The sequence below is a fragment of the Acanthamoeba castellanii genome (assembly GCF_000313135.1).
Source record: "Acanthamoeba castellanii str. Neff unplaced genomic scaffold scf7180000084618, whole genome shotgun sequence".
Lineage (NCBI taxonomy): Eukaryota > Discosea > Longamoebia > Acanthamoebidae > Acanthamoeba > Acanthamoeba castellanii.
In genome coordinates this window covers 139,157-151,626 of record NW_004457632.1, presented here as the reverse complement: position 1 = coordinate 151,626, position 12,470 = coordinate 139,157, and the positions used below count along the sequence as shown (strand labels likewise).

Sequence of the window (12,470 nt, the reverse complement as noted above, 5' to 3'; positions counted from 1 at the left end):
CGTCCAACCTGCTCGTGGACGAGACCTGGAACGTGAAGGTCGCCGATTTCGGCTTCGCGCGCATCAAGGAGGAGAACGCCACCATGACCCGCTGCGGCACGCCGGCCTGGACCGCGCCGGAGATCATTCGCGGCGAGAAGTACTCCGAGAAGGCCGATCTGTACAGCTTCGGCGTCGTCATGTGGGAGATGCTGACCCGCAAGCAGCCCTACGCCGGACGCAACTTCATGGGCGTCTCGCTGGACGTGCTCGAGGGCAAGAGGCCCCAGATTCCCCAGGACTGCCCCGCCGTACGTTCTCCTTCCACTGCTCTCTCTCTCTCTCTTGAATCGAAGCGCTCTTGAGGCTCACCGGCGTTGTGTTTACCACCAACAGGAGTACAAGAAGATCATGAAGAAGTGCTGGCACAACAAGCCCGAGAAGCGGCCCAAGATGGAGGACGTGGTCACGTTCCTCGATTCGCTCATCGGCGAAGACAACGACCGGGACCAGCCCTGAGCAGTAGACGAACAACAAACAACAACTGGGGGAGAACCAGCCACGACAAGCAAGGAGACAGATCATCCACAACAAGGCGACAGTCATATGACTGGAAGGAACAGAGAAAGGAAGGAGAGAAGATGAAGAGGTGAGGTGAAGAGGGAGAGGAGTCAGACAACACATGTCCTTGCTCAGGTTTTTCACACTGTATTTTTATTATTAACCATTTCCAAAAGCTTTTCTTTTGGGTGAGGGAATTTCATCGCCACTTTCTTGCTTTGGGCAACAGAATTGATGCTTTGAGAACAACGTTGATGATAGATTGCTGAGTCTGGTGGTCTCGAAAGATGGGAAATAAGGTGGCCACGCAGGCGGTTCATCTGAATAATTACCTGCATGAATTATCAGAGAAAATCGTCTACGATCAGCCCCTTGGCAACGGACGCTTTCTGCGTACCATCAAGTGCCAGTGCTTGCCCGACGAAGGCGCCGTTGTGGTCAAGGTCTACGTGAAACTACAGCAAGGCTCCCTAAGAGAATACGTGGACAAGCTTACAGGTACCCCACCCCAACGCAATCTTCTTATTTTAGATTACAAAATAATATTATATTATTATATGTCCATTTATTAGGTTCCTTTTGCGATTTAACATCTTCTTTTATTGTTTTACGATATGTAATCTTCGTGGTTGTGTGGTGCAGACATACAGGAGAAGTTTGCCCACATACGAAACCCGAACGTGTTTCCCTTCCAACGCTTCATCGAGACGGAGAAGGCCGGCTACCTCATCCGCCAGTACTTCCTCTACAACCTCTACGATCGCATCGGGTACCCATCACCACCCACCACCCACCATCCTGACCTCAACACACGTTCCTTACATCGCTTTCGTGTGTGCTGTGTGTGTGTTTAGAACGCGGCCTTTCCTCACGGACATCGAGAAAAAGTGGATCACGTTCCAGCTGCTGCGCGCGCTGAGCCAGGCCCACGCGCGAGGCGTTTGCCACGGCGACATCAAGTGCGAGAATGTGCTGGTCACCAGCTGGATGTGGATCTACCTCTCCGACTTTGCCTGCTACAAGCCCACCTACATACCCGAGGTTTTTGCCCCCCTGCGTGTGCGTGTGCGTGTGCGTGTGCGTGTGCGTGTGCGGTAACTGATCGTCATTGCATAACAGAACAACCCTTGGCCGTTCAACTTCTTCTTCGACACCGGAGAGCGCGGCACGTGCTACCTGGCGCCGGAGAGGTTCTACTCCTCCGGAGACAAAATCCCCGTCAAGGGCGAGCTCACGCCGGCCATGGACATCTTCTCGCTCGGCTGCGTCATCGCGGAGCTGTTCCTGGAGGGCCAGCCCATCTTCACCTCGCCCCAGCTGCTGAGCTATCGCAAGGGCGAATACGACCCGACACCCTTCATCGAGCGCATCCAGGACAAGGGCGTGCAGCGGCTGGTCAAGGCCATGATCCAGCTGGACCCCAACCTTCGTGACAGTGCCGACTACTACCTCAAGACCTGGTGCGTCGCTTCCCCCCGAAACCGCCCCTTTCTTGACTACCAGTGCTCACATGACGGGTGTCGTGCGTGGCCAGGACCCCGGAGGCGTTCCCAGAGTACTTTGCATTTTTGCAGGATGAGCTGATGCTGGAGTTGATGGTCATGGACGCCGACAACAAGGTCGCCACCATCCACCAGCAGTTTGATCGCATCCTCTCCCAATTCACCTGTACGCCAGTGCACCCGCCTTCCTCACGCGCGGCACATATGGCCTCTCGTACCACTCAACTGACCCGGCATACGACACGACACGACACGACACACGCGTGCCCAGCAGCACCGCCTCAGTCCTCGCTGACTTCGTCGCCCGCACTTCCCCTGCCCAGCCACCCGGCCTCGCTTACCGAATCCTCGCCGGCGGGTCTGCCCACCCGCAGCAGCAGCGCGGCTATCCCGCGCTCCTACTCTGGCTCCACGCTGGCCAGCAGCGGGGCCACCACACCCAACGGCCGAAAGCGACGGCAGGCCAACGGCGAGGGCGGCACCGCCAGTGACGAGGCCGAGGCCGAGTACGACAACGGCGACCATGACAAGGACGGCGGCAAGGACAACGCCTTCACGCTCCTGCTCAACACGGAGAAGTTCATCCACCATCTCGAGGGCGCGGCGCCCGCATCGCCTTCGACGCGGCGCCCCAGTCGCCCGTTCGGCCTGGACGCGCATGCCCTGAGCGACTACAAGGGGGAGGGCAGCGGCGACGCGCTGCGGCCCCCGCCGTCGGTTGGCGGTGAGAGCGACCCTGTGATCTCCCCACGAGGAGGCGACAAGGTAGTCCCACACGCGCAGACATGCATGTCGGACGACTTAGCTTTACGGTCCACTGACTGGTCCACTTGCAGGAGCCTAAGGACCTGGTGCGCGCCATCAACACGGACGCCACGGAGACACCCGCCGAGGCTGTGCCGGAAATGACGAGTCTCACCCGTGGCACCGAGGGCTTCGTTCTCATCCTCAACGTTCTCTGCTCGTCTATCAGGAACGTCCGCACGCCGGTACGGCATTCGCTTCCTGCCCAACCTTGGACGCACACACAACCGCACACGCACGCTGACACTCCCATTCTTTTGCGTCTCTGGCCATCGCTGCAGCATTCGCGGTTGCTGGCGCTCGACGTCTTTGTCAAGTTGATACCGTAGTGGACGACCAGTGCCGGCTGCAGAGGCTCGTGCCCTACGTGGTGTCCCTCCTCTCGGACCAGCACTCGCTCATCAAAGTCACCGCCCTGCGCACACTCACCAAAATCGTACGCAGAACCTTCCTGTGCGGTCGTGTGTCGCGCGTGTCGTGTGTGTCGCGTGTCGCGTGTGTCGTGTGTCGATTGGACTTACGGTTTTTGCGTGTGAGGGCAGCTCGAGAAGGTGACGGAGTTCGGTCCCAGCGACTCGCACATCTTCCCCGAGTACATCCTGCCCGCCCTCTCCGAGTTCCACACAGCCAACGAGGAAATCGTGCGACTCGCCTTCGCCGAGAACCTGGCGCAGCTCGCCGAGATCGCCCGCCGGTTCCTCGAGACCTCGCAGCTGTTCAAGCGGGTCGCCATGGGCGACCTCAGCGCCCACTCCAGCAGCACCAACTGGAACGGCGAGCTCCTGCCCCACCAGGTTCGAGCCTCCGGCCTTGGCTTTCGCTTTCGTTTTCGTTTTAATTTTCGATTTTAGTTTCAAAAGGGTTAATTCAGTTCTCGGTTTTCGCAGGCGTCGTACGACATGGAGCTCAAGGAGTTGCAGGACACCTTCCACGAGATCGTTGTTCACATCCTGTCGCGCGAGAGGTCGTCCAGCGTCAAGCGCACTCTTCTCATGGTAAGCGTTCCACCCGCACGTGTGAAGCTCATCGCCGATGGCATTGCGTGCTAAGGCATAATGATGGGACCACACACACACCAGGACATCACGAGGTTGTGCATCTTCTTTGGCCGATTCAAGACGGAGACGACACTGCTGCTTCACTTGATCACGTTCGTCAACGAGCACAGCGATTGGCAACTGCGCTGCGCGTTCTTCCACAACATCGTCGGCGTGGCTGCCTTTGTTGGAGACAAGTCGCTGGAGCTCTACATCCTGCCCTGCATCGAGCAGGCCCTTGCTGGTACAGCTTCATTATAACGCACGCACGCACGCACGCACACGCACGCACGCACGCACGCACACGACACGAACCAAACATTGTGTTGCTGTTGTCGATGCAGACGAAGAAGAGTTCGTGATTGACAAGGCCATCAACTGCATGGGCTGCCTGTGCGAGTTGGGCCTGTTCCGCAAGCCCATCCTCATCAACATCGCCCAGAAGACCACTCCCATGCTCTTCCACCCCAACACCTGGATTCGATTCGGTACACCACCATCGTTGTGCCTTCCAGCCATGGCCCGCACTCACACCTGGTCACTGGTCTCTGGGCGCTGCGCAGGTGTTGTGGCGCTCACGGAGGCCATCTCGAAGCAGCTCTCGCGGGCCGACGTGTTCTGCTTCCTGTTCCCCATCCTCCGACCGTTCCTCCAGTGCGACATCGTCCACGTCACCGAGTCCAACCTGCTCCAGGCCCTGCAATCGCCGGTACCATCGCCAGCCTCTCCTCTCCTCTCATCGACGGCCGTGCGCGTGTTGTGTGGTGTGTGTGTGTGTGTGATGCGGCTCATTTACGATTTTCCTGGTGATTGGCAGGTGTCACGAGGCAACTTCGAAAAGGCGCTGTACAGCATCGGGCCGATCCTGTCGGAGGAGGACGGAAGCTCCCCGGAGCCCTCGCGCCAGCCGTCTTCGGAAGACGCAGCCGACGGACCCGAAGGCAAACTGCCCCGGGCCTCCTCGCAATCCAACCTGCCCGACGGTATGCCTCTGAGCCAGCCACTGCTCGCAGAGCACCCTTTGCACGCTCGCGCGCTTTGCGGCTGGACCTAAAGAGACTGGTTCTCTCTCTCTCTCTCGTCGTAGGCGAAGAGGGGAGCTTTGACAGCAAATTCCTGAGCAAGCTCAGGGAGTGCGGAGTGCAAGACGAGGAGAAGTCGAAGCTGTTCCTCATGCGCCACTACCTCAAGAACGCCTCGGCTGCCATTACCTAGTACGAGCCGCCGCCACCTCCTGGGATTGTTATGTGTGTCGCACCCCGTGTGCACGTGTGTCGTGTCTGTCGTGTCGTTGGTCGCGTCGTGTGTTTGCTGACCCTTGTCCCGGCGCAGCAAAAACCTGTGGACGAACAAGAAGGAGGCGGAGAAGGGCGGGGGCGAGGCCCGGTCTCGGCGCGACGAGTACGCGCAGCTGTCGAAGACGATCCCCGTGCACTCGACCGGCGCCCTCTCCACCGCATACTCGCAAGCGCAGCCGGGCGGCGGCATCGGCGCCCCCTCGCTCGTACGCCCCCTTTTCCTCACTTCAATCGCCCGACACGCCCGCTGAACTCACGCGTGGGTGGATCGCCGGCGGTATCAGGATAAGGCGCAGGCGCCAACGGCGGCGCGAGCCTACGGAGAAGCGTATCTGGGGCGCCTGCAGCGTATGGACAACGGCAGCTCGATGCCGCTCACCGGCGATAGCCTGCGGGACTGGAAGCCGCGGGGCATTCTCGTCGCACACCTGCACGAGCACCACGGGCCGGTCAACCAGTTGAAGGCCACGCGCGACAACCTGTTCTTCGCCTCGTGCTCCGACGACGGCACGGTCAAGATTTGGGACTGCCAGCGGCTCACCAACCAGAAGAACGTCACCAACCGATCCCGGCTCACCTACTCCTCACAAGGTGCTCGCCTCTCTCTACCCTTTGCGTATGTGTCGTGGTGTCGTGTGTGTGTGTGTCGTGTGTCGTGTGTCGTGTGTCGTGTGTGTGTGTGTCGTGTGTGTGTGTCGCGTCGCGTCGCGTGTTTAGATTGCTAAGTTGTGTTATGTGCGTAGGTGGCAAGATCAAGTGTATCACGGTCTGTGAGAACTCGCACGCCATCGCGTCGGGGTCGGACAACTCGTCGATTCACGTCATCAAGGTGGAGTACACCACCAAGAAGGAGGGCCAGGTCAACCGCTACACCGGCGTCTCGACCGTGCAGTACCTGGACAAGGTGCAGGGTCCCGTAGTCGCCATCGACCACTTCAACACCGACTCCCAGTCCGTCCTGATCTACGCCACCGGTACCCACCACCGCCCATGCGGCATGGGGCGTGTGTGTGTTGCGCTGCACTCACACAGTGCTGACTGTTCTACCAGGCAAGGGCTACATTCACGTGTGGGACCTGCGGCAGAAGCGGGAGATCTGCGAGATGCGCAACGGCCCCGAGCTGGGCGTGCTCAAGACGTTCGTCATCGACGCCGGACGCAACTGGCTCGTGACGGCCACGTCGCGCGGGTACTACACGTGTTGGGACCTGCGGTTCTCGATCCCGGTCAAGACCTGGCGGCACGCCGACGCCGCCAAGCGCAACGTGCACCGAATGGCCCCGTCCCCCGCGGCGAACAAGCCGCTCTACGCGCTGTCGTCGCCCTACTTCTTCGCGGCCAACGGCGACAATCAGGTCGACATGTGGGATATCGAGAGCACCGTGTCGAGGCAGGTGTTCAAGATCGTGCCCGAGTTCGGCGCGCACAACCACCAGGCACCCCTGCCCGGCTCGGCCACGCTGCACAAGTCGCAGTCGCTCGACTTTGGCACGGAGGACCTGCAACGTCAGGTACTACGCGCGACACCACACACACACACACACACACGCGCGCACACACACAACACACACAACACACAGCGGCAGATCATGTGCTGAACGAACACACACAACCAGGTGCTGAACAGCGAGTCGTCAATGCGTGCGATCCTGTCGGGTCCAAGCGACGCCATGTCGGGCTCGCCCAACTACGTCATCACGGCCGGCACCGACCGCTGCATTCGCTACTGGGACCTCACCAACGTGTCCAAGTCGTTCGTCATCTCCGGGCCGTCGCACTCGTCCGCATCGCCGGCCCAGCTGCCCGTCTACAGCACCCAGACGGCCGGACCCACGACCTACTTCATCGAGACGCCGCCGCCCACGCTCCTCTCATCATTGGCCTCCGCGCACGCCTCGCCTGCATCGTCGCTATCTTCGTCGACGCTGTCGTCGTCGACGTCATCGGGCGCGTCGTCGTCATCCGGAGGCGGCGCGTCGGCCGAGAGCCCGCGGGTAGTGCTGAGCAGCGGCAAGCAGCGACCACCGCCCATCCACCACAACGACGCCATCACCGACGTCGAGGTGCTCGAGCTGCCCACGCGGCTGCTCATCTCCGGCTCGCGCGACGGCGTCATCAAGGTGTGGAAGTAAGTGGAAAAGAGAAGAGAGGTTACAAAAATGATTTAATTTATTGTGTTTTGTTTTGTTGAAAGATGGAAGAGCGCACAAGCGAAGATGAACGAGAAGGGTCTGAGGCCACGTTGGTGCAACTGTGGTGGCCCAGAAGAAAAGAAGGTGCTGATGGCACATTTGAGGCCCCACCACCAGATGTGACAAAGCAAATCGAATGCAAGAGGTTCCTGGTTGGTTGGTGGCATTCTGCTGCAGATAGCCAGCACCTCGTCGTGACCGTGGTTGCCACCGTAGCCGCCAAGGTACTTCCACAACAGTTGATTTTATTTATTGATTGATTGTTGATTATTTTGCTCTTGCGAGTACTAGTCAGAAGAGGCCGCAGAGCAAGCGCTGCAGAGAGCCACAGCGCCAGAGGCCATCGACGGCCTGTCCTCCCTTGCGGTGCTGGGCACGTTGGGTCCTGGGAGCTCCCTGACCCGGGTACCCCACCTCACCCATCATGCACCTCGAGAGCGTGCTCACCCGGCTACGTGGTTGATGGTTCTTTCTAGGAGACGAAGAAGAAGACAGCCGGCGGTCGAGAGCTGTGGATCAGACTCGACTACTCGGTACTCTCCTCGCATGCACACCAGCCCGCGTGTGGTGGGGTGTTGCTCACCTGCCCATGTCGCGTTTGCACGTGCCCGGGTGTGTGTTATCGTTCCGAAGACTGGGTTGCAGCAGGACGAACCGCTGCCGTACGTGGCCGAGGTCTTGCACCGTTGCAAGTACGTATGACACCACTTCATCAAACAAACGCACCAGCAATCCACGGTCATGGACAGAATGATGTCTGATGTCTGATGTCTGATCTAACGCACCCAAAAGGCACCGCGGCGAAGAGCACATCACAACGCAGGTGATCCTCTACGAGCCCCCGGCGTCCCAATCCGGTCACTTCCTCACGACAGAGCCACTCCCGATGGACCGCGACGACGAGGTCTTGACGCCACGAGTAGTACTCGCCCCTCTCCTTTTCGCGTTGCCCATTCTGAACGCGACGATGGATTGATTGTGCCGTGCACCATTCTCGTTGGCCCACAGGACGAACCACCACCGCCACCAGCTAGTGCAGCTGGGGAAGGGGACACCGGCCTGGATCGCCATGTGCAGCAGATCAACAGGTGCGTGCGCGCCACTTGAGTACCCGACAAGCTCGTTCTCGGCAACCTCATCAACTTGCTCTTGGCGTGTGTGTTGTGTGTTGTGTTTCTTTTCTCCCCAGCGCGTGGTTGGTTGGTGCCATGCTGATCCATACGCTCGCGCACCCCGACGCTGCCACCCCCACGTCGTGCGCTGCCCTGTCATCGATGGTTCGTACCACTCGCCGCTCTCTCTGGTTCTCACTGCGCGCCAGCAAGACTGAGAATGGCGCTGCAGGCCAGCAGAGGCTATGCGCACCGGGGCGTGTGGAATGCGCTGGCTGCGCTGGCGGCCGCCTGCGATCGGTGGCTCTTCGTTCCGCTGCTGTGGCTGCTCGACCTCTCGGTCCCGTTCGGCCTGACCTCGCTCCTGCGCATCAAGCAGGCCACAGCCGTGGGCCGCCAGCTCGACCTCCGCCTGCGCAGCCTGCGGCAGTGCGTCGCGCAGTGGACCTACCTCAGTCGGGACCATCACAACCCATGGCAGCACACCCCTGTACCTGCTCCCACCGTAGTGCGTGTGTGCGTGTGCGTGTGCGGTCCTAACCATTTTGACTCTGCGACAGAAGCGGCGAGTCGTGGAAGTGAGCCTGGCCAACGCGTTCTGGCTGATGACGATCGACGCCCTCGCCGGCGTCTTGTTCGTGTTTGTCGCGTGGAGCTCGGCGGACTGGCTCGCGCAGGAGATCTCCGCCTCCGACTACGAGGACCTCTGGTGCGAACCGCTCCGCGGCGGCGTCATCTTCCTCATGAACCAGCCCGGAGGCGTCAAACTCAACCCGCAGCTGAGCGATGCCCTGGGCGCTGTCTTCCTCTACCTCATCGACTCATGGACCGTCGTCACAGCCGGTAACACCGCACGACACACGGCACACACGGCACACGCGGCACACGCGGCACACACGGCACACACGGCACACACACACACGACACGATATACACGACACGCAGCGACACGACACATGCATTTGCTAACCCGAATGACGCGCAGGACTGCTGCCCTATTTGCCATCGCTACTGCGGGTGGCGTCGTTGGCTGGCCTCATGGGCCTCACGATGACGCTCGCGCTGCTGTCGGACATGGTCTCCTTCTTCACCATCCACGTCTTCTACTTCTACACCGTCTCCGCCCGCTTCTACGCCATCATGCTGCACATCCTCTCCTCCCTGTGGAAACTCTTCCGCGGTACTGCCTTCGCTCGTGTCGTGTGTGTGTCGTGTGTGTCGTGTGTGTCGTGTGTCATACAACTTACGCCACTAACGACACGCACGCAGGCAAGAAGCGGAACGTGCTGCGGCAGCGGATCGATTCGTATTCGTATGACGTGGACCAGCTGCTCCTGGGCACGCTGCTGTTCACGGTCATCTTCTTCCTCCTGCCTACCACCTTCGTGTTCTACCTCTACTTCGGGGTGCTCCGCCTGCTGGTCCTCTGCCTCTACGCCGCGCTCGCCTTCCTCACCGAGGGCCTCAACCACTTCCCCCTCTACTCCCTCTTCCTCTCCCTCTCCGACCCCAAGTCTCTCCCCAGTGCGCCTCCCCCCTCCCCACATTCACCTTCGCTTTCGCCTTTGTCTCTTTCGTTCTTTCTCACGCAACGAAAACCTTCAGGCGGCGTTTCGTTTTCGGCTCTAGCGGTGCCGCAGGACGCTGCCCGCCGTGCCTCTTATCTCGTCCTTCACGTACGTCCCCCTTCTGTGTGTCGTGTGCGTGTGCGTGTGCGTAGTGTGCGTCGTGTGTGAAGGGCGGCGAAGGAATTACGACGATTGCGGCGTGTGCTGTGTGTCGCGTCGTGTGTCGTGCGGGAGTTGACGGACATGTTTTGTGAACCTTACAGAGCCGCACAATGGCGCTGGGCGCGCTGTTTTACCACTACACCCGGGCGCTGCGGGACGTCGTCAGGCGCTACTCGCCGCAGACGCTCCTCTCGCGGTTCCTCGTGGGCGACATCATGATCGCCACCTGAAGCCAACCTACCCTCTTTCCTTTCGTCTTCATGTGTCACACAAAATGTTATTACCTATTTTCATCGTGGCGGTGGTGTGAGAGGTGCTTTCACTTGCGGGAGGCGTGGTGGGAGTCGAGTGCGCGCTGGGCGAGACCGCGGGCCGCGCCCTCAAAGTTGTTGGCGATGTAGTCCAGGTACTTTTGGCCCTCGTCCGTGCTGACCACCTCGCTCCACCGCTTGCCGGCGAACTTCTTCAGCTCCCGCGGCAGCAGGGCCTCCATGTCGAACGGCTCCGCTGCCGTTGAATACGCGGCCTTGGCCGCCCCCGCAGAAGTGGCTGACGACGATGAGGTGGCGGCAGAAGTCGAAGTTTTGGGCGCCGGCGATGATGAAGACGAAGAAGAAGGCGAGGAGGCGGCAGTGCTGGTGGTCAACTGGGACTCCTTCCACGGGTAGGGGAAGGGCGGACGGTCCAGGCGTCGGTAGAGGGTCTTCTTCTGGCCCGTCTTCTGGTTCTCGCACCACACGGCCACGGCGTACTTGTTCTTCCAGTCGGTCACGTAGGCCATGTCCCACAGCTCGCTCGCCACGCCAAGGTCCTTGCAGCACCGCACCAGCGCCTGCGACTTGACGCCCTCAAGCGCCGTCGCCGGCCCCGTGAACGACGTCAGCCTGCACAGAACCACACACGACACACGACACACACAATGGGTTAGGCGTGTGGCAGGATGTGGCGGGTGGTGAGTGTGTGCGTGTGCGGTCGCCGCGTACATCTCGCTCTCGCCGCTGGCCTGGGCGACGAAGCGGCCGTGGCAGAAGAGCGCCCACTCGCGGGTGAGGAACTTGTCGCCGTGCGTGGCCGGGCCGCGCGGCATGAGCGCCCAGCCGCCGGGGCCGAAGGCCGAGTTGAGGATGCGGCGGTACATGATCTCGGGCAGGTAGACGGTGCCGTCGGGCTTGATCTCGACGATGTTGGGGTCGACGGGCGCCACGAGCCGGTCGGCCACCTTGCGCGGGAAGGCCCGCGTGGAGATGCCGTCGAACGAGTTCTCGGTGTGTCGTGGCTGCGCAGCAGGGGCGGCGGCGGCATTGCCGAAGAAGGGTGAATATTGTGTGGTCTCTCCATCATCGGCGTAATCCTCATCTTCATCATCCTCTGTTTCATTATCTTCTTCAGCTCCACCTTCATCGTTCATCGCCATTTGGGCCTGAACCGACGTGTCAATGTGTAAGAGCAAGATTGAGGCTAATTGTGGAGTTGGAAGAGAAGAGCGTACATCAACGAAAGGGAAGGCACGACGTCGTGCATAGCCGCGCTGCTGCAGAGCGCCTAGCCTGAGGGGCCTGACCGCACTTGAATCGGAACTGAGGGGCACCGACAATGCAGTCAGGCGACTCGCACCGCTGCTCGATCGTGACGTCCTAATTACCGCCGATGCTCCTCGATTCAGTCCGCCGCGCATCATCGTTCGTTGCATCTCTCAACAACAAGATGAAACCAGCCCAACGTTGTCCACTTTTCGTTGTTCCTCGAAGTGCAGTTTCTTAGGTTTCCTAAACTTTTTCGAAACATTTTCAATTCCATTTCAAAAAGACAGGAAACTGGTGGTTTGTTTTATTTGGACAAAGGAAAGAAAAAGAAAGATGGAAGGCGAGCGCGGCTCATCGTCACCATCCGGCGCAGTGTCAATGCAGCCTCCACCGCCTCGCTCGTCTGCGCAGGGCGGATTCAAAGCACCCCCGGCGCGAATCGCACCGAAATCAAAATTGAATGACCCCAAGGGGAAGGCCAAAATCGAAGAAGATGAAGACGCCCCCGTCGTGGTCGAATCCATCGATGAATCCAGCGATCATCGTCAGCGCGAAGAAGATGACACCAAAGATGATGAAGAGGCACCGCCCCCCGCCCCCGCCCCCTCGCCAGCCGTCGGCGAGTACGTCGTGCCCGAGTGGGCCGCGCGGCCCAAGCACGCCTACGCGCTCGAGGTGGTCAAGGGCGGCGTCCAGGTCGAGCGCTTCGACGTCAGCGCCAAGGACCACTTC

The 12,470-nt window shown here is 60.1% G+C and overlaps 5 protein-coding genes across 5 annotated transcripts in view; 4 read left to right on the top strand and 1 right to left on the bottom strand.

Annotated features, from left to right (window-relative positions):
* Positions 1-83: 83 nt before the first annotated feature.
* Positions 84-498, top strand: ACA1_081860 (serine/threonine protein kinase, putative; the record flags this gene model as incomplete). The annotated part of the gene is made up of 2 exons (XM_004367719.1): positions 84-290; positions 376-498. 2 exons carry the CDS (start codon positions 84-86, stop codon positions 496-498), a joined length of 330 nt encoding a protein of 109 aa, XP_004367776.1.
* Positions 499-827: 329 nt separating this feature from the next.
* On the top strand, positions 828-7,313 carry ACA1_081850 (HEAT repeat domain containing protein; the record flags this gene model as incomplete). Its single annotated transcript, XM_004367718.1, has 21 exons — positions 828-1,038; positions 1,183-1,309; positions 1,395-1,581; positions 1,660-2,000; positions 2,075-2,216; positions 2,328-2,807; positions 2,879-2,995; positions 3,016-3,031; positions 3,128-3,282; positions 3,389-3,640; positions 3,734-3,841; positions 3,926-4,127; positions 4,228-4,371; positions 4,447-4,592; positions 4,701-4,866; positions 4,971-5,097; positions 5,216-5,387; positions 5,466-5,772; positions 5,925-6,155; positions 6,232-6,692; positions 6,798-7,313. 21 exons carry the CDS (start codon positions 828-830, stop codon positions 7,311-7,313), a joined length of 4,608 nt encoding a protein of 1,535 aa, XP_004367775.1.
* A 196-nt stretch (positions 7,314-7,509) lies between these two features.
* Positions 7,510-10,445, top strand: ACA1_081840 (Nacetylglucosaminyl transferase component Gpi1, putative; the record flags this gene model as incomplete). Its single annotated transcript, XM_004367717.1, has 14 exons — positions 7,510-7,525; positions 7,551-7,597; positions 7,665-7,778; positions 7,850-7,906; positions 8,022-8,065; positions 8,166-8,295; positions 8,382-8,461; positions 8,563-8,654; positions 8,695-8,975; positions 9,046-9,328; positions 9,471-9,665; positions 9,755-10,009; positions 10,091-10,161; positions 10,317-10,445. 14 exons carry the CDS (start codon positions 7,510-7,512, stop codon positions 10,443-10,445), a joined length of 1,794 nt encoding a protein of 597 aa, XP_004367774.1.
* An 89-nt stretch (positions 10,446-10,534) lies between these two features.
* On the bottom strand, positions 10,535-11,893 carry ACA1_081830 (mitochondrial genome maintenance protein; the record flags this gene model as incomplete). The annotated part of the gene is made up of 3 exons (XM_004367716.1): positions 10,535-11,099; positions 11,199-11,476; positions 11,858-11,893. 3 exons carry the CDS (start codon positions 11,891-11,893, stop codon positions 10,535-10,537), a joined length of 879 nt encoding a protein of 292 aa, XP_004367773.1.
* Positions 11,894-12,071: 178 nt separating this feature from the next.
* The window catches only part of ACA1_081820 (cytidyltransferaserelated domain containing protein), a gene marked incomplete at both ends in the record, with an annotated part of 1,251 nt that continues 852 nt past the window's right edge, over positions 12,072-12,470 (top strand). The window contains one exon of the mRNA XM_004367715.1: positions 12,072-12,449. Within this exon, the coding sequence (XP_004367772.1) occupies positions 12,072-12,449 (378 nt within the window). The remainder of the gene's footprint in view (positions 12,450-12,470) is intronic.